General features: G+C 36.1%; 2 protein-coding genes across 5 annotated transcripts in view; both read right to left on the reverse strand.

The window, feature by feature from the left end:
- The window catches only part of LOC117109456 (dnaJ homolog subfamily C member 16-like), a 40,122-nt gene that overhangs the window by 5,449 nt on the left and 7,842 nt on the right, over positions 1-26,831 (reverse strand). Inside the window, exons 1-11 of one of the 4 annotated variants that reach the window (XM_033251820.1) lie at positions 25,999-26,123; positions 25,743-25,884; positions 24,149-24,215; positions 23,379-23,697; positions 22,005-22,195; positions 21,292-21,543; positions 20,849-20,979; positions 20,096-20,282; positions 19,136-19,321; positions 937-1,025; positions 143-286 (exon numbers count right to left, since the gene is read on the reverse strand). In XM_033251820.1, coding sequence (XP_033107711.1) covers positions 143-286; positions 937-1,025; positions 19,136-19,321; positions 20,096-20,282; positions 20,849-20,979; positions 21,292-21,543; positions 22,005-22,195; positions 23,379-23,697; positions 24,149-24,215; positions 25,743-25,849 — 1,673 coding nt within the window. In that variant the 5' untranslated portion in view covers positions 25,850-25,884; positions 25,999-26,123. Of the gene's footprint in view, positions 1-142; positions 287-936; positions 1,026-2,153; positions 2,340-2,585; positions 2,773-3,710; positions 3,836-4,874; positions 5,121-5,567; positions 5,765-6,688; positions 6,954-7,817; positions 7,888-8,582; positions 8,989-19,135; positions 19,322-20,095; positions 20,283-20,848; positions 20,980-21,291; positions 21,544-22,004; positions 22,196-23,378; positions 23,698-24,148; positions 24,216-25,742; positions 26,124-26,831 lie in introns of those variants that run through there. The other 3 variants (XM_033251818.1, XM_033251817.1, XM_033251819.1) reach the window with 3 other exon arrangements.
- On the reverse strand, positions 13,303-16,390 carry LOC117109457 (dnaJ homolog subfamily C member 16-like). The gene is made up of 4 exons (XM_033251821.1): positions 16,293-16,390; positions 15,392-15,433; positions 14,498-14,659; positions 13,303-14,102 (listed from the first exon to the last, which is right to left on the reverse strand). Exons 1-4 carry the CDS (start codon positions 16,325-16,327, stop codon positions 13,727-13,729), a joined length of 615 nt encoding a protein of 204 aa, XP_033107712.1. The 5' UTR covers positions 16,328-16,390; the 3' UTR covers positions 13,303-13,726.

The following is a 26,831-nucleotide window of genomic DNA, read 5'->3' on the forward strand; positions in this document are numbered from 1 at the left end:
GACCTTGGGCCCCCCACCCCCAGTCGGGGACCTCGGGCCCCCCACCGTCGGGTAAATCCTGGCGCCACCCCTGGGACATTATAAATGTGAGAATCGATGATGATATGTAATAGATAGTAGTATGATATGATTGCCACCTTACAATAGCTTGCAGATCCAGATATGTATACTTGACATATATCCAATTATCACCATCAAAACTGATAATAATGATATGATATCATATATATGCATGATATAGTTGTATGGAAGAAGAACAGAACGGAGCACCGAAACAACATCAACCCTGAAAAAGCAAACATTAACATGTTAGGTTGATTTCGTGAGCTTACGAAGAAGCTGTCTGTGATGAACACATTTTTCTTTTATCTTAAGCCGGGTATTCAATGTGGCCAGCGGCCATCAGCCAACGCTATTCTATGTGAACGCAATGCCACGACTCGAGTGCAACAAATCGTTTTAAATGACAAGTTCAGATTGCCACCAACAATCATTGTCAAGAGCACGACGAATCGCGCCTACGACGCATTGAGTGCCCAGTTTTAGACACTAATTATACCTGGACCATTTTCAGCAGGTGCCCAAGTTTGAACCCTTGTTCCATACCCAGGCAGCACTGTGCTCTTTGCAGCACAAGGTAGTGTAGGTACGAGCTTGCAGCCCAGACATGAAGTTAAACACCCCATCTACTGCCCTGTGTATAAGCGTAGACTCAGTACAGTAGTATCAAGGCTACCGTTACATTAGTTGGCGAGATAATGGATACTGATTAAAAAGTTAATTTTTTATAAAACTTTTTGATACTAGCATTCAAGAGCACATACAGATAGACCTGTTATCTGTATTTTGGACTATACAATGTTCTCACTCTGTAGAACACTAAGAGAAATAATAATTATTATTACTAGCTCTTATTATCAATTATCATATACTTACAATATACTATTGGATATGTATTCTATTGCTGACCTCAAGAAAGCCTTACACGTTGAGTATATGGACCTTACTGACAGCGTCAGCCAATGCTGAAAAATACAGAGGCCAGACCATAACATCATTATAGCTGTGAAAACATTATAGGGAAATATAGAGGGCACTATATTCAACTTACTGAAAACATAGAGGGGCAGAATATTTATAATAGAGGGCAGTATACTTAAATTACTGATTATATTTAAATTACTGAACAAAGTGGTAGCATATTCATCACAATCTGCGCAACAAAATAATCTGAGATTATAAACCCGTGCCCAGCTGTTCTCGTTGCATGTGTTTGCAAACATATGCTTTTAGACTCTAAAATGTGTAACAGATGGAGTGGTATTTTGTATGCATAAGTATAATATACGTAATACTAATTTTTTCATATATATGTATTATTTTTTTTTTCTATTGTGATAGAAAATTTAGTCGTTAGGGATTTTTGTTTGTTGTCATTATTATATGCTTAAACCGATTATAGATATGGATATGGAATTTCCGAAATAAAGAGAAATGAAAAATATCTAGGTACTGAATGGCAAGTGGTTGTTCAGCTAGAGTCGGCTTAGCCAAGCCAAACAAGTTAGCATTATAGGCCTTATGTAGCCGATCAATAAAGTTTGCGCGTACGCCGGCCCTTCACACCCCTTACTCTGGGCTGCGGTCATTCCACTCGAGTCAGCTCGGCCTAGTCAAACGATCCGCTTGAGTTGGCTCTGTCTGTTTGGCCACAAAATATATAAATAACATTCTAAAATCTCATACTTCCAATCAGCACCATATTTGAGGAGGATTCAGATACATAACATTGTTAATTAATGTGGGAAAATATCAGCCCAGTAGTTTTTGAGTTATGTCCCTGGAAAGGACACATACGCTATTGCTATAACATTTACCTCTCCTTCAGAGAAGTGAGAGTAATGGGACAATTTACTCTACCACAGAATTCTTTATCGCTGACACCCAAGCAGTCAATACAGCTGACAGTGATAGTGCTTCCTTGTTTTACATTGTACCTTTTTGTAAATTTATAGATTTAAATGGAATAAATGTGCTAAATTTGTGTAAATGCAACAAATGCATTCTGTAATAGGCTATTTAATTTCTGTGTTGTACAGTATTACTAGACCTTTGACATACACACGCTAAGTGAAACTATGAAAGTTTATTACCGGTGCGTTTTCATCTTTCATGGTGTCAATCTCTCTAGTTTGCCTTAAAGTGAAAACGTTGTTGGATAATTCCACCAAGAAGTCTCTCAATCGCCTTTGATTGTCATCTTTGTCATTCTTCTTCCAGCCGCCAGGCAACCAATCAAAATTGAGCTTATTTCTTGTTTGTCTCCATACTATAGCAACCTAGAATGGGTGACAACAAAATTTATAAATTGTTCCACAAAGCCCCACCATTTGGAAGGTTTTGCTAGGTCTAACAAAACAACAGGGAACAGTGAAATAATTTCACTGTTCCGTGTGTAAACGTATGTTAACACTTGCATTTTTGGGACAAGTGCATACATATTATGGCCCTGTTATTTGTAGGTTCAAAATATCATAGATGATTAATCAAGCATTAGAATACACACGCATGCTTCACTGACTTACTGGAAGTGTTGCGTCCTCAGTAAATTCCACACCCATTATGCGTGTAAAGTCTCTCTGAGTTTCTTCATACACGTACATAAACCTTGACCCATTAGGAAAGAAAGTTGTATCAACAGCAACTTGGCTGAAAGTTCTGCGAAACTGATCATGATGCTTCCTTCTCTGCGTGAACAGGATCACACAAACTCTGCAAATTGACAATAAACAGAATTATATTGATGCAGCCGCATTATATGAAATAGGCCTACTCCCCAGGAGGGGATTGGACTGGATTGAAATTCTTCGGTAAGGAGCCTATGAAAGTACCTACAACTTATTTTCAGTGGTGGTGAATTGGGCTGCACACCGGGAAACAATCCCCTACTTTTCTCCAAGGAGTGTTCTGCGTCAGTGCGGCACCAGCGGTGAGGCAGCAGTGGCTTAAGGCCCCGGACAAGTAAAGTCCCCCATCGGACAGCGTCGGGCAGTCGGACTAAAACAAAAAAATAAAAATAGGTCCACGCCAAGTCAACACATGTCTGTCACAGTCTGAGAGTGTCATTTCTGGCCATCCAGATGTTTCTTTTCTTTAAAAAATCTTATTTGGAAGGGGAAACCTCCTCTCAAACCCTTCCCCCAGCTCAAGCCTACGAGCTCAAGTCCAACCTGTCGGACAGCTCAGCCCCCCCGCCCACCACCACCCTAGAAAATATACCCTAGAGCCACCACTGTACTGTACAGTACTGCATACTTTGACCCATATTGCAGATGGGACCAACAGCTTAAACGTAACATCCGAAAGACAGTGCATTTTTAGAAACTTGCATTTCAGCCCTCAACCTGGAATTTGATCAGGAACAAAGAGATGACCACAAGTTTAGCCAACTGAGCTAGCTCAGGGAGCAGATTGTGAGTTAGGGCACAGGTATACTTAACATCTAAAGACATAAATCAAAATTTTTAAAAAAGTACAATAAAATGCAAACAAGACAGCAAAGGGTTAAACTTTTAAAGTATTTTCAAATACATTCTGTTTTTGAATGAATATAAGTTATAATAATAATGACTTAATGATATTAAGTAATGCAATCAATATAATAATAACGAAGGTCTTAAAGAAATATACAGTAATCAAAGAGTAATTACTTGCGATTTTTCTTTGAGACTGGGCATTGGTCATCGAACACATTTTGTGATGACAGTCTTTGAGGGTACAGATACAGGTTGTCCATTATGACATCACGAATTGATTTCTGATTAAGCATACCAGCCTGGTGAACACAAACCATTATTAACATCCTCATTTCATTATTATTAGGCCACAATTAAATTAGTTTGAGATACCCAAGCCTAACTTACCCAAAATCTCAAAGAATGTTGCCCTTTTTTAGGAAAAAAATTTTTTCCAAGGATGAGCACAAAGACTGACCGACGACCCTTACTGTACAAAATTTTAAAATACCGCATTTATTCAAAATGCCCAGCTTTTTGGAATAAGCGCCTGCCTCAAATAAATGCCCTAAGGCATATATTTTTTCCTTTCGCCTAAATGTACACAAATCTAATAGAAGCAAAACCATTCTCAACACACTATAAATGCTGTACACCAGTAGATTTACATTTTCTCTAACCTGGTTGCGATCAATAACTCTTGATCGCGCAATAAAACATTTTGATGGTATGTTAGGCCATGGGCTGGAGGGGGAATCACTGTGCACACTCCCCGCCCCACAGTTAAACTTCCTTGGTATCATTTTGTTCCTACGGGCATATACAACAAAAAAACTGATGTTAACAAGAAATATAGGGATGTATTGTATGTACTCGCGTCATTTGTAATGGTCGTTAGTATTTTATGGTCAATACTTTTTTTGGGGGGGGGGGCTTGTGAATTGTGAATTAAAAAAATCATCAATATTATTTTAGAAGCAATGTGTAGCATATATGTTTCTTAATCATATGCAGTTTGAATGAAATTAATCCGACAATTATTAATGTTACTAGAGGTCAAACCTTTTTCTAAAATGCAAACTTTTGCACAAAATTTTTTTTGTTCTATATGCCCGTAGGAACAAAATGATACAAAGGAAGTTTAACTGTGGGGTGGGGGAATGCACGGTGACCCCTCCCCCTCCAGCCCATAGCCTATCTTTTTTTACAGTGAAATTTAGGGGAATTTATTTGAGTACAATATATGTATAAAAATAACGCCTCAAAAAAAATTCCCCTTCAAAAACATTTTTCAACAATAAATGCCCCAGGGCATTATTTGAATAAATACGGTACTACTGTACATTAATACACCCCTACCTCTCGGGTAGCGACACAGTTGTCCTCTTTGAATACCAGTAAGCGCGTACTATCCACACCATATTGTCTACACATACCGTGCACTTGACTTTTGAAGCTAGCAAATCCGAATGCCATCTTGTCTCTGAATTCGTAGGCAGTTATTAGATAGAGAAGTGACGGCACAGATCTACGTGAGAACAGCAGTGTCCGCGGGCGGTTGTCAGAATAGCCAGCAAGAAAACTTTGGATGTTTTCATCATCTACCTATAGGAGACAAAGATTTGAATGCACAGAAAAAAATGAGCGAGGGTCAGGGCAACCTATACCTATTCTCTTAGCCCAAGTGTCCTACAGTACCATACACAATTACGAATTATCCACTATTGCGAACATTAATTTACATTTAATACGTACCACAGGCCTGTGGAAGAAGTTTGTTACTGCAGTGCTGGTCAGGCCATATTGGGGCTTTAACATTCCAAGCGAGTCTCAACAGGCATCTCAGTTAGAAGTTGAATTAACTAAAGATTGCATCCCCCGCCCCTTCCCCCCCCCTGCTCCTGGGGGGGAAACCTTTAGGTGTGTTGCAACATGTCTTGAATAAGTGTGTGGAAATTTTTCTTTGATGTTTTACAGTATAAATTAGAAGAAAATAAAATGTTGAAATTTACTGTGAATTTCTAAATAGTCCGAATAGCAATTGCTCATTACCTTATCGATGTGACGTGTCAAATTAAACATTTTCATGGCAAACGCCTTCAAGTTTTCAGTGTTGATAACCATCTGTGACCCAAAGTAATGAATCCTCCCTTCTAACACACCAACAATAGAGGGAAAACTGTCGACACCAAGATCAGGCAATAAGTCGTGGCCGTCGTAATCGGCATGCACAGTCCCAATGCCAATACCTAAAACAAAATACACTACTGGCCTTTAGCAGATAAACATACATTAATGTGTGGCTTTTAAAGTAGGCCTATGATTGAGCTCTGTGTTCAATCTTCAATAGACATTTCCTCTGAGTGTCAAACTTAACAACTGACCAATCAGAACAGGGCCGAAAATATGCGCGTATCTAGTCTAACAAGTACACGTCTCACAAATGCACGCGTCTGCCTATGGGCTTATTCGACTGGCTCATTTCGTTGAGTACGACTTTTTGTTGAGTATTATTTTCAATTGACTGGTTCGTAAATCATGGTTAAATAGACTTCGTTGACAACGAAAATTAACGTAAACCAGAGTGCGTTGATCAGCGTTAAGTTATCCATGTGACCAAAAAAAACATGGCCGATTGGTGAGTTTATAAACAACATTTTCGTTAATATAACTTAGATTAAATTTCATAAAATGAAAACTATAATATTTACCTCTACATGGAGTCAAAAAATAATTATAGGCTAAACAGAATTCAAAAACTGGATGAAAATATTTTTTTTACGAAAAACCCATACTACCACAAATTGAAGCAATCTTGATTACACAACGTGTATCGCGGTAACTATACAGCCATTTACAAGTTTTCTATTCGACTGGTCGTCTTGAGTCGTTGAGTAGGATTTTTTATCGCTGCGCAGGTGGGCGTGGTTTAACGAAGAACGACCAGTCGAATACGGCCTATGACCAAAGCAACTATACTCTCACAGCATAGGCCTATGTAGAGCATCATGTGCTTGCCTCAAATATAGGCATGATGACATCACATACTATATCCTGGATATATGGGCATACAACAGTTTTGTCGTAAAATTGAGTGTGGACAGAGCAAAAATTAAATTACACTCCATTAGAATGAATGTGACTTTGAAAGGAAAGAACAAAATTCATTTTACCAGTATTATTTAGTTGCTGAGCATTTTTTGCCCAATTTTTTGCAGCATGAACGCATTCTTTACACGATTGTCCAGTAACAAGCAGTATGTACGCTTTCTTATGACTTCTCGGTAAAATGTCTTTATGAAACACTGTGTATGTGATCCTCGGGGAGTTGTCGTTTCGACTGCCCCCACCTCCACCTCTACCACCAAAATTTTCGGAGCTTTGCTGTTGGTAGCGCTGTCTATTCTCATCGTGTCTACGCTTTTTTTCAGAGAAGATCTAAATTGTGAACGAAGTAAAATAATCGTGCATTTTGTGTACTATCAGTATGAGAATAAGAATCTGAGAATAGGCCTAACGGCCTACTGACAAGGTCTTAGACAGCAATAGGCAGATGATGTGTTATTCTGTGCATTACGGGTGGGTGTATGTTGTTCTGTAACTCTGATGGCGAAAATGTCTTATTTTTTATAAAAAGCATTGGAGATGGCGGGATGGAGACGACATGGATATTGAGAATGAGATGGACAATCTCATGTCTTCGATCGAATAAAGTTATTGTAAAGGAACTTCTTTGATACCTTGTTTATTCAGTACACCCTCCGACTGCCAAAAATGGTGATATTGAATAAAAATAAAATTTTATTTTTGGCCAGTTAGTGAAGCTTCCGCCATGAAATATTAGAAATTTCAATAAAAAAATTAAATTTCATATTTTATTTTTATTACGCCTTATGCTCAACTGAAATCTCCAAATAGGGGTCTATAACACCTTTCTTTCTTCCTTAATTATATAAATGTAACGCATTTATCAATCTCATTACTACATTGTTTAATTAATTAATACAATTGTATTTTTATTTCTTCCTCCGTCTAGATCGTTTTGGCAAAAAAAAAAAAAAATATTTTAGTTTTTCCGCCCTCCTCTGATGATTAACAAAAAGGTAAGTTCGCGAAATAAGGTATAAAAAAGTCGTCTTTACATGCTTTGGCTGGTGGTGTTAATGTGTGTGTGAAATTTCCTGTTCCTTGTACCCACCTCTGAACCCGAGAAGATGTTTCACAGTATTTGGTGTACTTTTATTGTTTTAAATGATTATAAAGTAATTGTAATAAACTGATTTTGATTTGACAATCATTTACCTTATCATAAGCTCCCTTTATTTGAATGAACTTCTGCTGTGCCTCAGGATCGTCATTCTTATCTGGATGCCTATATAGAGAACAGAATTTAAAATACAGTATACCGTATTTATTCAAGTAAATGCCCCGCTTTCAATATAATCCACTCTTACCGCCCCCCCCCCACCCAGTAGAAAAAAACATCTCTCAAGAGCTTATATATACGGGACGACCCCCGGGGCGGCGCTACCGGGGGTCCAAGGCCCCGTCGGGGAAAAGTTTCAGCAAAATCATCGGGGAAAAATTAAATCTCGCCAAAATCATGCTAGTGCGCCAGCTCTTCCCCAACAAGTGGCTGGCTGCTACCTCCGACAGGGGGACCGGTACCCTCAACACGGGAACTATAAGTACCCCAAACATTTTTTATAAAAATCCCATAATTAACACAAAGTTTTAGAAACTTTAATAAAAACAATTCCCTGACAACATTTAATTTTCCCCCATGGCTAGGCAATCCCGACCGCGAAACACCATTGTCGGGGAGGTTGGACCCCTCCTTTGGGGTATTCGACGCCTCCCCTGGATGACGCCACACACATACCCTACATAAAATATATATATAATTTATTGCCTAATATATAGTTTTATCTGGTTTCTAATATAGGGCCTATATTCTATATAGAGAAAGTTTCCTTAAGAAAATCAATTTACATTGGTTTACTTAAGGAAATTTTCTTTATGGAATATATAATTTTTTTAATATAGGATCTGTAATCAAACACTTACCATTCACGAACCAGTTTTTTGTACTGACGTTTGATATCTTTTAGGCTAGCAGTGCGACGAACGCCCAGAACATTGTGCGGGTCAGGAGTTGATTCTGCAGCGGCCACAGGGTGGCTACCACCATTTTTCCCACAATGATGGAGGACTACAAATAAAACTTGGTATAAAGCTAAATGGAGTACGACTCGAATCATCGTGTACGTAAATAAGGCGAAATAGGCCTACTATACATATTTATTGTAGAATTCGACATACAGTACTAGGCCTAGGCCTACTTTAGGAAAATACAAAAATGTATTTAAATCGTAGCAAAGAGTATAAATAGATTTAAAATTTCCCACACGAATATAAATAGACGAGCGGGACAACGACATGTGGGTTTGATTTGAATGGTTATGGATGGGAATAAATAATGAGAAAATAATTATAACTCTTTGATGAGATGTGTATAAAAAGAAAAAGAAAAAAAAAAAAGAGAGAGAAAAAGGAAAAAATGATGGCCAAGAATGCCTCAAATGTTATGTTCGGGCGTCTAGAAAACAAAAATTTCGCGGACCCCCCTACGACAGTGTTGTCTCAATCGGCCCAACTTTCGCCCCCCCCCCCCCCCCCTGTTTTTGGACATTTCTGGATCCGCCCCTGTTATGGATGGGAATAAATAATGGGAAAATAATTATAACTCTTTGATGGGACTCACGAGTGTTGCCAAAGTGCGAGCCAGCGAGTCATCCAACGAGCATGCAATTCATGCGAGCCGTGACGGTAATTCATGCGGGACGTGTACCAACAGTGCGAGGCATGCGAGGCAGACCAAAGTCCACGCTATAAGCACTTGTACAATTTATAAAACAATTACATATTTTTTACCAACTGTTTTTGTCACGCATTTAGCACAAGTCTTTGAGTGATAACGAATTATCACGAATTCATGGGAGAATGTATTTAAAATTAGAAGAAATTGGTTTTATTAAAATATAAAAACGTCATGCAGTAGCTTGAGTCATTAGAGCTAGAGCTTTAGTTATCTCATTGGAGAATCAATTTACCGAGAATCTTTCCCGACCAAGACAGCCAAACCATGCACTTACTTCTAACCTGTAGACGCGTGCGTCTTGCGCGTTCATTATTGTCCAACCAACCGCTGATTATGTGATTGGACCGGGCATCCAGGGTTCCGCCCCTGACCCCGGGGGCCCAATCCACCCAACTGGTGTAGTCACGCATTTCAAATCTCTCAAGTTGGTAACGATGCAATTACAATAATGAATTAACATAATTATTATGAAAAAATTTAATTGCAGTTGACGTGTTCACGAGGGTAGATGGCTTGCATGAATCGCATGCCTCACTGACTCGCAGTTAGTCAGTACCCGGACTCATCATCATTTTTGGCCGGTGACGTTGTTTTAATAGTAAATAATGAACACGAAATGATAAAAATGTTAAATGTTGCAGGGAAGTATGCAAAGGAGTGGAAGCTTTTAATAAATCTATGTGATGGTCACTGGAAAGCGTATTAACCGAGAAAAACAAAAAAACATGATTTGCTATAAATATTTGGGAGTGATAATTTCCTCAAATCAAAAGGGAAATAACTACTACCAACATTTCATGCAAAAAGGAAACCATTTAATTATAAAGGTGTAATTGGGAACCTTGATCATTTTAATAGGGTCTTTTACGCGGCAATATTCTATGGAAGACAATAGCACTTCCCTCAATTTGTGGCGATTGGCATAGCAATTCAAAAAAAGATAATAAAAAAATGACTTAGAAAAGCTACCATTACAAATGGGAGATTTCTCGCTGTGCACCGCAAGAAGCGCTGTATTGAGACAAAGACAATACATCAGATTAAAATAGCAAATAAAAAGATTGATAAAGTAGATTTGAAAAAAGGTAAAAAATTGGCTTACAGAATTTCATTCTGCAAACCCCAACCGTTAAAATACCAAAAGAACTAGGAGCGATTAAAAGCCTACAAAATTTAAAATATTAAAAGTTAGATCGATTACTAATTTTACTAGAAGAGTGTCATATCCGGCAATCTAGAGGTACTATTTCTCTCCAAATTTTACCACCTCAATAAAACTACGTTTACCGTGATCATGACGTCATTTGAATTGATTTGTCAAAATATTTTATTATCGCATACACATAAATCGTATCGAATCGTCCTAATTTTTAAAACTTATTTCTCTAAACAATTACTTTTTATCCTTTTATCGTCATCATTGCAAGTATGAACAGGCCTTATACAGGCGACCCAATGTTGGAATCGCGGAAAAAATTAGATGGGTTGTATAACATCTTTAGATCGTGAAAAAATTACTTATTATGAACAAGGACAAACGAAAATTAAAATAGTAAAAAAAAACTGCAAAGTGTGGCATGTGCGTCAGTTTACTTTTGTAATGCGTGCGTTATCAAAATTTCATGTAGTAGCAAATATACTATCAAAACATTCGTACTTCAGCTATGACAACCTGAAAGTGTTAGTTATGTTTATTTCAATGTTTGGCTTTCAGCTGAAAATCTGTCTCTTATACACATCTAGATGTGTATAAGAGACAGCAGCAGACGCCGAAAATATAAGATACTCAGTAAGTCTTAAATTCTTTGTAAAAAAAAAGTAATCTTAATTTGTTGGTCTTTTTTGATTGTATGTTTTAGAGCTAGTCTATATAAATACATTTCCGAAAAAAAATGGATGTAAAAGGGTACTGTAGGTTTTTGTTTGTCTTGTTTGTAAGTAATCAACATTTTATAACAACGACCATGCACAAGCGCAACTTTTTTGCCTTTTTTTCTTTGCGGCTGCACCCCTCCCCCACACCACCCCCTGCCTACGTCCCTGCATTCAGATCCACTGATTACTTTTTGAGATATTTGTTTGCGACGTTAGCATTATGGCCCCCAAATCACGCACAAATCTGGATCGTCACCAATTCAATATGTCTTCCTTGTAAGTTTAATGGCCTGAAACTTAATGAATCAAAGTATCAGTTAATGCTAATCTAAGATCAATGACTTACTGTACAATGCTTAAGAAATAATTATTTAAAAGAAAACGACTTAAGTAGTTAAAATATTAACATAAATAAATTGTGTACTGTATTTCACGCCTGTATTGCACCAATTTGTACCAACAATAATTGTTTAAAACACATTAAGGTGGATGTATCTAATTAATAACAATAAGTATAATAACAATGTAGCTTGAAGTTAGATTGCTTGCCTGCAAACACCAGAAATTATGTTATAATCGTTTCTATCATCACAACACTTTACTGAAAAAGTTCCTTATCATTTGTATAGTAAAGTGTTTTCAGATGGGAATTCAACTTGCAACCTCTCGCTGATAACCGTCGAGGAGAGTGTCGCACCGCTAAACCAGAAACTTGTTAGTATATCACAGATATGATCCAGCTAGTTCACCACAAAAAAAAAAGGATTTATGCCCTCACAAATAAATATCGTACAATTAGCAAGGTTCATATGGCCATAAATCATCAGTTGAACTGTCAAGACGAAATGCGTATAGTCGGGTAAAAATTATATCAGTGATGCCTTCAAAAATTTGCCAACTAGTCAAAAATGGCATCTAAACCAAGTTACCACCTGGGCAGTGACATAACGGCGGTGAGCTCTCAGGGGAAAAGCCCCATCCCCCAACCTATCATGAACCCAGTGTCGGTCTACTTTTTGACTGTTTGAATAGTGCATTATAAATATAAATAAAGCAATTGATGGGAGCTTCAAAGAGGTTTTGACCAATATCAAATACCAAAAAATATCAAATAAATGACAACTGAATAGTTGAAAACAGTAATTTTTTCAGTGGGGACATTATTTAATTTTAGGGTTTATGATGGTTAAAAATGTGCTGTTAAATCACAATATTTAGGAATTGCAATTACAATTTGTTTAAATTAATATTTTTAGTTGACAGAGGGAATTTCCCCTGAACATTTCTGTGTTATATAAATGCAAACATAATTATTTGATCACACCTGTACTTATCTAATTACGCTAATTATAAAAATGACACAAATTACAGAAAAAAACATTAAAAACATTATACTTTGTATCTCACTATCAACAAATTCATTCACATGCTATTAGTAATCATTGCCAATAATTATCTGCAACTGCTCTGAAGCATTGGAACTCCCTCAAATAGGAACTCTTTATATGTTCGAGATTTCAAAGGAATATGCTTAACTACTTGTTTTCATTACCTTTTTACATTTTGCTAGCACTTTGTATCCACTGGAAAAGGCGCTTTACCAATTGAGTTTTCCACATCATACCATTACACATAGCTTGCCATGGGGGCTTGCTCAATTTTGTCCTAAATCAGACCAGGCCCAAGCAATCTTTAGGACATTTTGCACCAAATTTACAAATTAATTTTAAAAGTAAATTCTAGATTTTCATGAAAATATTTGGGCAGCAACCCTTAATAGAAGTATACTTTTAACGGGAAGAAAACAATTAATATAAAGTATTATGGAAGAGTGCAATGATCTACAGTAATCGGAACACAGTAAGAAATTTGGTAACTCATTATTTTGTGATTACTCCGTAATACTCTAGTTAAACTTAGTCCCGACTCCCAGGACCACCTTACAGGCTCATACCTCCTTGGTTCCCCGCATACATTATAAGGATTCTGTGAATACAAGTTAATGAATGAAGAAAACTCACATCAAATTAATTTTTATCTATGATAATTTTTAGTGCGATAGTCTGTATCCTTAGTACATAAATGCCGTAATACTTTTACTTAATATTTCGGCAATAGTTAATCTGATTCCAGTAAAATGACCCATCATTTTACAGTAAAAAATCTGGGGAGTACAGACATTTTAAAAAGTCAATTTTTTAAATTTTTGGGCGTTGATGTTGGTTTTGGGATCATATGCCTCGTAAGAAAGTCACCCAAATTATTTCATCATGATTGTCACAATAATAATTCAATAAAAGGATTCAAGCACCAAAATTACTGTTAAATAATGATTCATAACATAATTTCTATCTTCACTATAAACAGAAACATACATGACAACTGTAAATGGGATTAAAAAATGAGGATTAACAAACATTTATTTGCACAATGGAAAACTTCTAATTTATCAGCATCACCTAGGGTCGATGGTTGGCCATTCCGTGACCCGTATCCTTGGGGTTGATCCATCATAAAGTCTATCAATCCACATGGGTAACGGAGCATAAAAATTATCAATGTGAAGCTCATTTCCATCATCTGTATCGCTGTCGGAATCACCGAAACCGACAGATTCCGGATTCACTTGCGAGTATTGTTGAGAGGCTCGGTAAGCAGCGATCTGCGTCCGTGCATTGTACAGACAATAGTACATTCTGTGTGCGTTAATGGCAAGAATATTCCCTATGACTTTCTTTACATCCTGCGTGTCTAGAGCTCGATTGGTTAACTGCTCGTACCAGGAACTATACTCATCCACTTGAAGATATGAGAACTGCCAACCTTCCATTCTACAGAGGATTATAAAGATTTAGTAAAAGATCAGAGAGAATTAGGATAGAATTAGGGAGATTTAGGGAACAAGATTTATGATTAAATTAAGAAGATTCAGTAAGTTAGGATTAGGAAGCTTTAGGATAAGATCAAATAAATAATAGAAAGATTGAGAATAGAACTGGGGAGATTTAGTATAAATTAAGGTGATTTATATTAAGAGAAATGATAAGATCAGGAAGATAAGTGAGAGATTTAGGACAGATTTGATGATATTACATAGAATTAGCTAGGTTTATGGGATAAAGTTTAGAGGTTGAGTAAAATTCAGAATTATTATATAAATAATATTTACATCTATATGGAATTGAAAAAAAAATTATTGAATTGACCTACACTGATTTTCACATACCTTTCAATTTGATATTTGATAGCTTTCTGAGCCTCGACAAACAGCTCTTTCTTATTAGCCTGATCGACAAGAATGAGCAGAGTCATTTGTCCTGGGGGCGCTCTTAGAACCAATGTCTCATTACTTACTGGATCTAATGAGTATACACTGATATGCTGTTTTCTGCAAAATATTTTTAGTGAAAATTATAGTTAAATTTCTTTTTACATATGGGGGGTATCATGTTCAGAGAAATAATAAATATGTGTACCACTGGAATTTCTTTATATACAATTAAATGAGCTATGTATTAAACATTTTAATTAAACTATTAAGGTTTCCCCCATATTTTATGAATAGTGGCTAATTTAAGGCATTGTACCTAAACTATAAGACTTCATGTCTTTCTAAATTATATCAACTTCTTTTCAATTCAGACAATTGTTTTTCATTCATTCATTCATCCATTCATAATGGTATATTAATTAATAAAAGCATCTTCACAGAAAAACTAAATTGTGATAATCTTTTACATAAAATCAATTAAGCACAACAGTTAATAATTATTAATTATTATTATTATGTCCATATCAAAACAAATCCAAAGCAAAATAGAAATTCTATAAATTCTAAGTATCTATTAATTTAATTTCTAAAATCACATTTTTATAATTTTGCAATTAAATCTAAAGTGAAAGCCAAAGGGCTTCCTCTATTACTCATTTTACCTCATTCACTCGCATTTTTTTCATTAATCACTAAAATTTTATTTTCATTTTTTCCTTTGTCTAGATGCCTTTGTTAAAACATTTTGTTAAATAAGGAAACAAAATTCTCTATTTTTTTTTTCCAATCTCCTATTACGATTTAAAAAAAATATGTAAACATGGTCTGGTCTAAACTATATGACCTTACCTAGGGGGTTCGTTCATTGGTGCGCCAGCAGTTGATTTATTTCTATTAAAACAGAAAAACAATGCAAAAATATAAGTTGCAAATTTCAAGATAATATTTTTAAAACATATCAATGATTGAAACACATTCATTTAATGAAGGCAAATATAAATAATAATGGATGGAAAGCCGGTATCTGTTTAAGGGAAAACAATCATGGTACCCCTCCATAAGAAGTCAAAATATGACAGATAAAAGAAATAATGATTGTTTAAGAACCAGAAAAAACAATTATACAGTTGAACTTACCTACGTCAAATCCAAAATGCCACTGAAATATTGTTTGACTTATTGATAAAATTTGACTTATAGATTGCTAATTAATGGAAAACACAACAATTTGGCATGTAAAATAACAATGATTTAGAAATTATTCGACTTGGGCACAGTCGATTTAGGCAGCTTTAACTGTATTACATGAGCCATACTTGGGTGAGCAGCACAGATTCACAAAATGAAAGCATATTGTGTACACTCGGTCTATGCCTTATAGTCGTTATTCGAGAAGACTTGTTCCACCACCACTTAAAACCAGATGAGACTTCACAGCCTTAATGCTAAGATTTTTTACAGTTTATTAATTAAATAAATTTAGTACTATCTTCACCTGAACCTCGAAGGCAGAACAGATGCTGCTTCCATGAAGAAAATATGGAAAGCTTAACACTGGAGATGGAAAATCAATATTTTAGTTTTATGTATAATATATGGAGAAACATAGAGAGCTCATCATAGGAGCTGTAATATCAATATTTGCAACTTAGTTTTGTTTTATTATTAATGTGAGAATTGATGATGGTGTAATAAATAGTGGCATGATGTGATTGCTACTTTAGGCTGCGAATCCAGATATATTACTGACCTTGGCGTAATGTATCCAAGCACTACCACCCCCATGACAAAAATGTATGCAAGAAGAACACAGAGAACTAAAGTTACCTCATCCCTAAAAAAAAAAAAAATTAACAACTTCAAATAACATGTTAGATTGATTTTGTGAGCTCAACTTTGGGAGGAAGCACTGTCTGTGACTAACAATTTTTTCTTTAAGCCGCGCACCCTCTACGCCTGACATCCGTCAGTCGATGTGATGCTATGGAGAACGCAGCATCACGACGTGAATGCAACAAATCATTTTTTATTTCATATATTTATTTTGCACATATATATATATATATCTTATACACATCTAGATGTGTATAAGAGACAGATGCTATGGAGAACGCAGCATCACGACGTGAATGCAACAAATCATTTTTTATTTCATATATTTATTTTGCACATATATATATATATATATATATATATATATATATATATATACATACATATACTTATACATACAAACATACATACACATATGCAGATAAATATGTTAGTCTCTGATTCCCCACAAGGCCCTGGCGGGAAAACAAAAAAGTAAAATTATGTACTGTCGAGATCATCTCAATTACCACCACTTAAAGCATCATTATTATATTAAAAAATATACTTATGTATTTTGGTGGGTTTTTTATACATTTTTTTTAAAGATAAATTTTATATACAAAAATTAAATAAGATACAATAAACAACAAGACACTTAGAAGACTCGGTAACCAGACAAGCCCAAGCAAGATAATGGAGAGTCAATAAAAGTTTAAGGCTAGTGTTCCCTGATCAGCTAAGACTTGAAATTTAAAGGCGCTGCACCACAGACTTCCAACAGGAACTTATCCCAAAGAATGGGAAAATGATTAAAAGTTGGAAACTTCAATGCATTGGTCCGGGCAAAGGCATGCCTGGAAAGCAAGTTCATCGGAGTGTTTTGTGTTGATCTTAACAAATTTGTGACAATCAAGGTCGTAGACAGTAAAAACATTTTTAATGAAAAGTTCAGACTGCCAACAACAATCATTGTCCAGAGCACACTGGGAGCGAAGTTGGAATCGTCGTACGAGACCGTCATACAACACAGCGAGTGCCCGGTTTTAAGAACGTACACCTGGACCATTTTCAGCAGGTACCCAAGTTTGAACTCTTTCTGTTCCCTACTCAGGCAGCACCATGCCCTTTGCAGCATAAGGTAGTGTAGGTACGAGCTTACAGCCCAGATTGAAGTTACTAACACCCCATCTAATGTCCTGTGTATATAAGTGAAACTCAGTACACTAGTATCAAAGACTACCATTACATCAGCAGGCGAGATAATGGATACTGGTTAAAAAATGATTTTTAATATTTATAAAAATTTTTGATACAAGCAATAGATAGATTAGTTTAGATAGATTTTTTATGGGCTATACAATTCCCATTATTATTTATTAAATTCCAAATGTTCTCACTCAATAGAACACTAAGAAAATAATAATGATTATTATTAGTTCTTACGATGTGAATTTGCGACTGAATACTCAGTACGTCCCCAAATACTAGTGACCAAGCGCAAGCTCGGTGGTCTAGTGGTTAAAAAGACATCAGAGTATTCAGTACGATTACACGTCAGGTAGGGCAAAACATCACTCCTATGATAATTTCCTGACGCAAACTCATCCTAATAAATCTGATTTTATTATTAAGAAATCCAAGCCATTGTTGTACTACTGTTTCGCTATAATAGTGTCAAGATAACATTTGGTTTTGGAGGCATTTGTTCAAGATAATCTTCACGGTCGGAGGCACAAAAAATGTTTTTCCAGGTCTGCTATGAACAACGAACTACCAACGCGAGTCGTCGGATAGAGGGCACATGTTACTATGATGAATAAACAAGAGTGTTGGGGGTCAACAACTTATTGGCATCGTGAAGCTGAATGATCGCGATATGTATGTAAACTACACATTTAAGGATCTCAAAACTAGAAAGAACATGATAGAAAGGTCCATAAAACAGACAGAAGTTTTAATAAGTATTAAAACAATCTTTTGTTAAATGGGAGAATGCCAGCGATTACAATAATTAAGTTTTTATCGAAGGTAAATTTAGCTAGGCTCTCTAGTGCAATGGACCACGCTGCTGTACTGTCGGTTCGTGCTAGGTCTGGCCGCTGTCCGCATATCGGCGCTCGATGGCCTAGGTAGTGGACTGACACCTGATCTAGTTTACAAATTTTTCAATTTACGAATACCAAGAAGTGCGTAAAATGGACGTCTTACTGTATTATACTTTCTTATAGAGGGCAGTATACTGAAATTACTGATAACATAGAGGGCAGTATATTTAAATTAGTAATAACATAAGAGGGCAGTATATTTACATGAGGGATAACATAGAGGGCAGTATACTTAAATTACTAACATAGAGGGCAGTATACTTAAATCACTGATAAAATAGTGGGGTGTATACTCATCGTAATGCATAAAAAGGCAATTTATCCTATCACAGAGCTCCTCCACTACTAAGCAATGCTACTCAAGCAGTCGGTATGAGTGCCTCCTTAGTTTTACAGAGCTTTTTAACTGAAGTAATTTTACTCCATTTTATCTTAATAGTTGCCATGGAGGCACTGAGTCATAATGAACCATGGTAGGTTGTTGCACAGTAACAAAGAGATGTCAGAAGGCACTACAACACAGCAAAGTAGTACTCTACAGAGCATGTAATGAATGTGCCTACTATACAGCTTGTATAGAAAAGAATGTATTGTGTAATATTTTTATATGTTCTGTATTGATGAGATGACCTTTGACATATACATGCCAAGTGAAATTATGAGAGCTTATTACCGGTGCGTTTTCATCTTCCATGGTCTCAATTTCTCTAGTTTGTCTTAAAGTGGAAATGTAGTTGGATAATTCCACCAAGTAGTCTCTCAATCGCCTCTGATTGTCATCTTCATCATTCTTCTTCCAGCCGCCAGGCAACCAATCAAAATTGAGCTTATTTCTTGTTCGTCTCCATACTACAGCAACCTAGAATGGGAGACAAAAAAAGCTAAGGTCTCGCAAAACAACAGCGTAAACATGCTAACGCATGTTATATTCTGGCCCTGTTCTGAATGGCAAGTTCAAATTATTTTTTTCCAAAAAAAAAGTTGTCCCGCTATTTTTGAGATTATAATTTTGAAGGTTAGACCTACATTTTCTTTAATATGTCATAACCTGTACATTACATTTTTTTTAAATGAGTAATTAATTTAGCAGTTTTTCTCAATCCATATATCATTTTTTTTTAATGTACTTTAAATCTGTCATTACTATTTTCCATGACAACAAATCAGTCTTGTATAATTTTGGTCTTTTTTAAAATATTTTTATGTTTATTATGTTTATGAATATTTTTAATTAAATTATTTACTGATACACACCAACACCAGCTTAATAAACAAATAATAATATACAAGTAAAATTTTTTTTTTTTTTATTTCGTAGCTCTGGAAATCTCACTAACTTTTTACATCAAATCAAAGTTTCTACAGTTGAACTCGCCTAAGTCGAATCCAAATGGCATTGAAAACTTCGACCTAAATAAAATTTGACTTACAGATCGTTAGTTAATGGAAAACACAACAATTTGGCGTGTAAAATAAGATGACCTTAGAAAGTATTCGAGCTGGCAAAGTCAACATAGGCAAGTTTAACTGTCTTTAGCAAAAAATCTGCAAGTAACCATACATCCAGACTTGTTTTTCAATCATAAACGATTAATCAAGCATTACAAGACAAGCGTATGCAATGTTGACTTACCGGAAGTCTTGAGTCCTGCGTAAATTCCACACCAATGATGCGTGTAAAGTCTCTCTGCGTTTCTTTGTACACATACATGAACCTTGACCCATCAGGAAAGAAAGTTGTATCAACAGCAACTTGGCTGAAAGTTCTGCGAAACTGATCATGATTTTTCCCTCTCTGCGTGAACAGGATCACACAAACTCTGGAAATTGACAATAAACAGAATTATATTCGCAATTATAATTAGGCCAGGAAGTTTTAGTTGCTCAAGCTGGACATGGTGAAATGAAAATAATAGGTGGGGCAGTAAACTGGGAGACAACCCTACTCTTTTCCAAGGTGTGTACTGCGTACTTTCACATGAGCCATTTTTCATATGGGACCAACAGCTTAAACGTATCATCCGAAAGACAGTGCATTTTAGAAACTGGAGGGAGCAGCGATGTGAATTGGACCAGGAACAAGGAGATCTATATGGTTCCACGCATACACAGTAGCTACCAACAAATTTAGCCAACTGAGCTGGCGCAGGGAGCAGATTGTGAGTTATGTTACAGGTATACTTAATCTAAAGATATACATCAAAATTTTTAAAAGTACAATAAAATGCAAACAATAGTGCAAAGGGTTAAACTTTTAAACTATTCAATTAAATTTTGTTTTTTAAATAAATAATAAATTATAATAATAATAATGATTTAATGATATTAGGTAATGCAATCAATTAAACAACAATCAAAGTTTTTAAAAAAATATAAGAGTAATTACTTGCGATTTTTCTTTGATGGAGAGACTGGGCAAAGGTCATCGAACACAGTTTGTGATGACAGTCTCGGAGCGTACAGATACTTGTTGTCCATTATGACATCACGAATCGATTCCCGTTCCAGCATACTAGCCTGTGAAATGAACACAAAACAACATAAACATTCTTATTTTCACCATTAGACTACAAAAGTCATTTGTGTTATGCATGCCCCAATAACCCAAAATCCTTTTTAGTTAAAAAAAAAAGGTATAAGCCCAAAGGACTGAACCACAATTACGTACAAAATTTTAAAATACCATATTTATTCAAATAAACACCTCCCTCTAACACCTCATTTGGAATAAATGCCTACCTCGAATTAAATCAAAAACCTTTCTCAACAATAAATACACCGGAGCATTTATTCAAATAAATACAGTACTGCAGTAATATATACCCTTACCTCTAGGCTATCGACATAGTTGTCTGCATCTTCTTTAAACACCAGTAAACGCGTACTATCCACGCCATACTGTCTACACATACTGTGCACTGGACTCTTGAAGCTTGAAAATCCGAACGCCATCTTGTCTCTGAATTCGTAGGCAGTGGCTAGATAAAGAAGAGATGGCACAGACCTACGCGAGAACAACAGCGTCCGAGGACGGTTGTCAGAATGGCCAGCCAGAAAAGTTTGGAAGTTTTCGTCATCTACCTAATGGGAGATAAAGATTTGAATGCAAACAAAAAAGGGGGCAAGGGACAGAACTACCTGTACCCATTCCATCATTACAAGTGTAATACAATAAAATAAAATTGTGCATAGTAGTGTAATACAATACTATGCACAATTACACATTATCAATACCTGTACTTGCAAACATTAATTATAGTCGTATCACAGGCCCGTTGGAAAAAGTTAATTAATAGTCAGGCCAGAGGGGTCTTAGCACCCCAAGGGAGTCTCAACAGGCTCTAGGGATTTTGGTCCAGAGGTTCAATTAACCAAACATTTCTGCCCATACCCCAGAGGGGTGGTGAATCACTAGGGATTCAGATGGATTCAAATATATTTAGTTGAGTTATGACTTCATTATTGTGTCTCAGTATATGAGCAGAAAATAAAATGTTGAAATTTATTGTGAAATTCTAGATAGAAGCCTTTAGCTAGAGTACCTTATCGATGTGTGTCGTGGGAAACATTTTCATGGCAAACGCCTTCAAGTTTTCAATATTGATAACCATCTGTGATCCAAAGTAATGAATTCTCTTGTCTAACACACCAACGATAGAGGGCCAACTGTTAACACCAAGGTCGCGCAATAAGCGACGGTCGTAATCGGCATGCACAGTCCCAATGCCAATACCTAAAAACAAAATACACTGGAGTCATTCGTTGCCATATCAACATACATTTTTGCGGTTGTTGAATTTCTGTGTGGTTTCAAATGTACAGTATTTCTATTATTTTTAATAGACAATAAAATCTATCTTGAATCTTGAGTTTTTAGTTATTGACGTTGTCGTTTAGCTTGGTTATTAAGATGCTTGTCTTCTAATCTCAGGGCCTTGGGTTCAATACCTGTACATAGACCTTTCTGGAATGTCTATCAAACTTAACAATTGACCAATGAGAAGAGGTCCAGGAATATGTTTGGTTTTAACAGGCACACACATTGTCACACAAACACATGTGTTTGCGTTATGTTTCAACACTGTTGTTTTGATGGGACCTTAGCAACAGTATCCAAGGGGCGGGGCTTAGTGGAAAGGTCCATTACAGCAACTCCAGACAAAAACATGTGATATGCCTAAATACGGTCATGATGACATCACATCATGACTATACATGGGCATACAACATTTTTTTTGTAAAGTGTTCACACGAGAGCACTAGTATCCGGATCGGGAGCTAAGCGTTAGCACACGCGTGTTAATGCCCAATCAGTTAGCGTTAATCGTTACCAGGATCTTGATACGCTAACAGTTAACAAGCACTATCGGTTAGCAAATTGAGTGCGTTTCTATCATCAACCAATCACACATACGCGTTTCCAATTTCCAGTTTCCTATGACCCAGTAATTCGATCATCATCTTCTTGGTATATGGATCGGGGATTGTCTTGTATGAACGCACGCCTGCTAACCGTTAGCTGACATGTGTGAACATAGCACAGTGAAAAGCTACTCTGCGTGCTTAGTAACGTAGGTTAAACATTTCCCACATGAACAAAATATATACGAGCGATACTGGTTAAAGACAACTTGACTTCTTGTTTCGAACAAGGTATCCATTCGTAGAAGCCTTATGAAGATAAGCCTATCAACAGTGGTATTAAAGGCTCGGGACCAGGACATACAGTACTGTATCTCCAACTTTAAATTGACAAATATAGAAGATTGTTAAATGTAGACACAATGTATACATACTGTAGATCTAACTTTAAAACATAAAAAGGTGTAAATTTAAAAATAAGCTTATCATAATTAATGTATGTGTGAATTATAATCTGTTAATTGTGAATAAGAAAAACGCAAAGTTCATTTTACCAGCATTCTTTAGTTCCTGAGCATTTTTTTCCCAAATTTCTTCAACACGAACACAATTAAAACACCATTGTCCGGTAACAAGCAGCATATACGCTTTCTTATGACTTTCTGGTAAAATTGTGTTATGAAACATTGGGTATGTGATCCTCTGCGAGTTGTCGCTTCGACTCCCCCCACCTCCACCTCTACCACCAAAATTTTCGAATCTGAATGAAAAACCGCCGAAGTTGAAGCTTTGCTGTTGGTAGCGCTGTGGCTGGTGGTCGTCAACATGTCCATTCTCATCATACTCTCTACGCTTTTCTTCATCAGAAAGGATCTAAAATGTGAACGAAGTAATATAATCAGGTTGTGTGCATTTTATTGGGAATGTGTCTCAGGACGTGTCTGTGTTCAGTGTAAGAATAATAATCAGCCTACTGACAGAGTCACAGACAGCAATGGGCTGATGGGGTGTTATTTTGTGCATTACAAGCAGCTGCTGTGATGGTGACAATGTCTCTTTTTTGATAAAAAGCATTATGGGTAATGTCACATGACTGCAGATAGCGGGAAGGAGATGACATGGAGATTAAGAATGAGGTGAACGATCTCATTCTTTTGATTGAATAAAGTTATTGGAAAGGAACGTTACATGCTTTGTCTGGCACTGTTAATTGCGAGTGTAAATTCCACTGTTCATTGTAGCGCCCCCCCCCCCTTGAACCAGAGAAGCTAAACTGTATTTCATGTATTTTTATTGTGGTCATTTATTTATTGTTTTTATTTACCTCATAAGCTTGCGAAATTTGAATGAACTTCTGCTGTGCCTCAGGGTCATCATTCTTATCTGGATGCCTGAATATAAAATATACCATATTTATTTGAATAAAAGCCCCGCTTTGAATAAACCCCTCTCAATAGCTTCATTTGAAATAAAGACTTCCCTCGAATAATCGCCTCGGGTGTTTATTTTTTCATCAAATAAATGCTCCCCTACTAAATTCGCAAAACATTCTATTAATTTTGTACTCCAGTAGAAATATATTTTAATAAGGATCAATAATTCGGCGCTAATGAACTTTCGCACCTAACTTTTAATTCTTAATTTTTTACCTGAATTTTCTTCTCACAGTGACAACACATAATTATAAAACATTTTTACATAATTCAACCACTCATAAAGTACATTTTTTCAACAAAAAGATACCTTTATAAATATAGGTTGATACAGGGTTTCCGCGCTTGCTAGCACGACGACGAGCTGTACTTTTTTGCAATCAAGTAAGAAATTGACAGAATGTCCGAGTCAATTCTTAAATTTTGAAACCATTAAAGGCCAGTCTTATAATTTTAATTGGAATTTTTCCATGAAACATCCGACAACAAAATGTGGCATCATGCAGTACATCTTTTTGAACTTTCTTGTCGTAATCGAGGTTAATCGAACCGACGTTTATCATTGGCTTTAATATCCTGTAGTTGTTTTTCTGGATTCAGGGCTAGGCCCCTAGGCCCTATTTTTCGATCTGTGTACGCATTTGGATCATTACTAATTTTTGAAGTAATTATTGTACGTGTGAATTTCATGTGAACACACAAACAGCACCATACTATATAAAGAATGACAATACGGCAAATAGATAAGTTTTCATAAACGTTTAATCAAAAAACTTCACGCTGCAAACTCAAGACATTCTGGCAATTTCTTACTGATTGCAAAATGGCAGCCGCTCGTCGTGCTAGTGAACACAGATTCGCTGTACTTATTTGTGGGCTTATTTGTTGAAAAGGTACTTTGTGAGTGGTTAAATCAGGTGAAAATGTTCGTTAATTATATGTTGTGACTGTGAGAACATTAAGGTAAAAACTTCAACAATTAAAAGTCAGGCAATTTCTTAATGATTGCAAAATGGCAGCCGCTCGTCGTGCTAGCGAACACAGATTCGCTGTACTTATTTGTGGGCTTATTTGTTGAAAAAGGTACTTTGTGAGTGGTTAAATCTGGTGAAAATGTTCGTTAATTATATGTTGTGACTGTGAGAAGAACGTTGAGGTAAAAAAATTAAGAATTAAAAGTTAGGTGCGAAAGTTCATTAGCGGCAATAATTCTTTATGATCACACAATAACACATTTTCAACGAAATTAATGGACGATATACACATATCCAGTTTACATTTTTTTTAAAAGCCGGTCTCGCGAATAGACGCCCCCTCAGACCCTTCTCAACAACATCCTGTGGCGTTTATTCGAATAAAAAAGTGGGAAGAACAAAAAAAATTTAAAAAAAAGGAAATTCCTTCTCCTTAAATTAACTGTTAATCAAGCCACTGGCACAGATCATATATAATTATATAATATACGATCTGTAATCAAACACTCACCATTCTCGAGCTAGTTTTTTGTATTCACGTTTGATATCTTTCAGACTAGAAGTGCGACGAACACCCAGAACATCGTACGGGTCGAGAGATGTTTCTGCAACGGCCATCGGGCTGCCATCATTTTTCCCACAATGATGAAGGCCTACAAATAAAACTTGGTATAAAGCTAAGTGGAGTAATACTAAACTGACTCGAATCATCATGTACGTAAATATGGCGAAGAACTATACTATATTTATTGTAGAATTTAACATACTTTAGAAAAATACAAAGTATTTAAAACGCGAAAATGTTGGCTTTTCACACGGAGCTAGCTAGGGCATATAAAACTGTGATAGCGCCCTCGTCGATGTAGATATATAATAGCAAAGGTCTTATAAACACAAGATAGCGTTCTCCGGGATGCGATTTTTTTTTCCGTACGAAACATTTACATGAAACTCCACTCGGGCCGTCTCGGCTGAATCGACCGAAAATCTCATTGCAGAATTCAGGAGGTCAAAAGGTCATCAACAGATAAACGTCTACAGAACAACCAACTTCTGAGAGACGGCGTCGCTGTCTGATTTTTAAAAATATTGATGTTACCATGTTAATAACAATGGGTCGTTTAAAATGACATATAATATTTGATTAAGCTGCACGAGTAATGAAAAGTGTTATTTTAACTTGAGTTACAATTATGACAATTTTAATTTTTTAGTTAGGCCTGGGTTTTGCATAATTACCTAGGCCTACTAAAAACGCTTTCTGGGAAAAGCACAAAGTGTAAGGAAAAGCGCGTTTTTCTTCATCACTGATCAAATGAAACAGAATGGCAGTTATTTTCAAATTAAGAGAAGAGCTGAGAATAGGCAGCTCTAAAATACTGGATGCCATAACACCTGCCAAAATGGCAGAGCACCAAATGAATGTAAAAATTAGCTAGTTATTAATATTAGGCATAGTAATCGGCAGGTTCTTGATTACAAGGCTAAACCAAGTTAATTACATGTAATGCCGAAATGATAATAATAATTATTATTATTATTATTACCTGTACGTTAAGGGGGACTTAGACAAAGGGGAAATAACACAAAAAATATTCCC

The sequence above is a fragment of the Anneissia japonica genome, unplaced genomic scaffold (genome assembly GCF_011630105.1).
Source record: "Anneissia japonica isolate Jap-2015-1 unplaced genomic scaffold, ASM1163010v1 scaffold287719_len1884721_cov185, whole genome shotgun sequence".
NCBI classification, from domain to species: Eukaryota; Metazoa; Echinodermata; class Crinoidea; order Comatulida; family Comatulidae; genus Anneissia; species Anneissia japonica.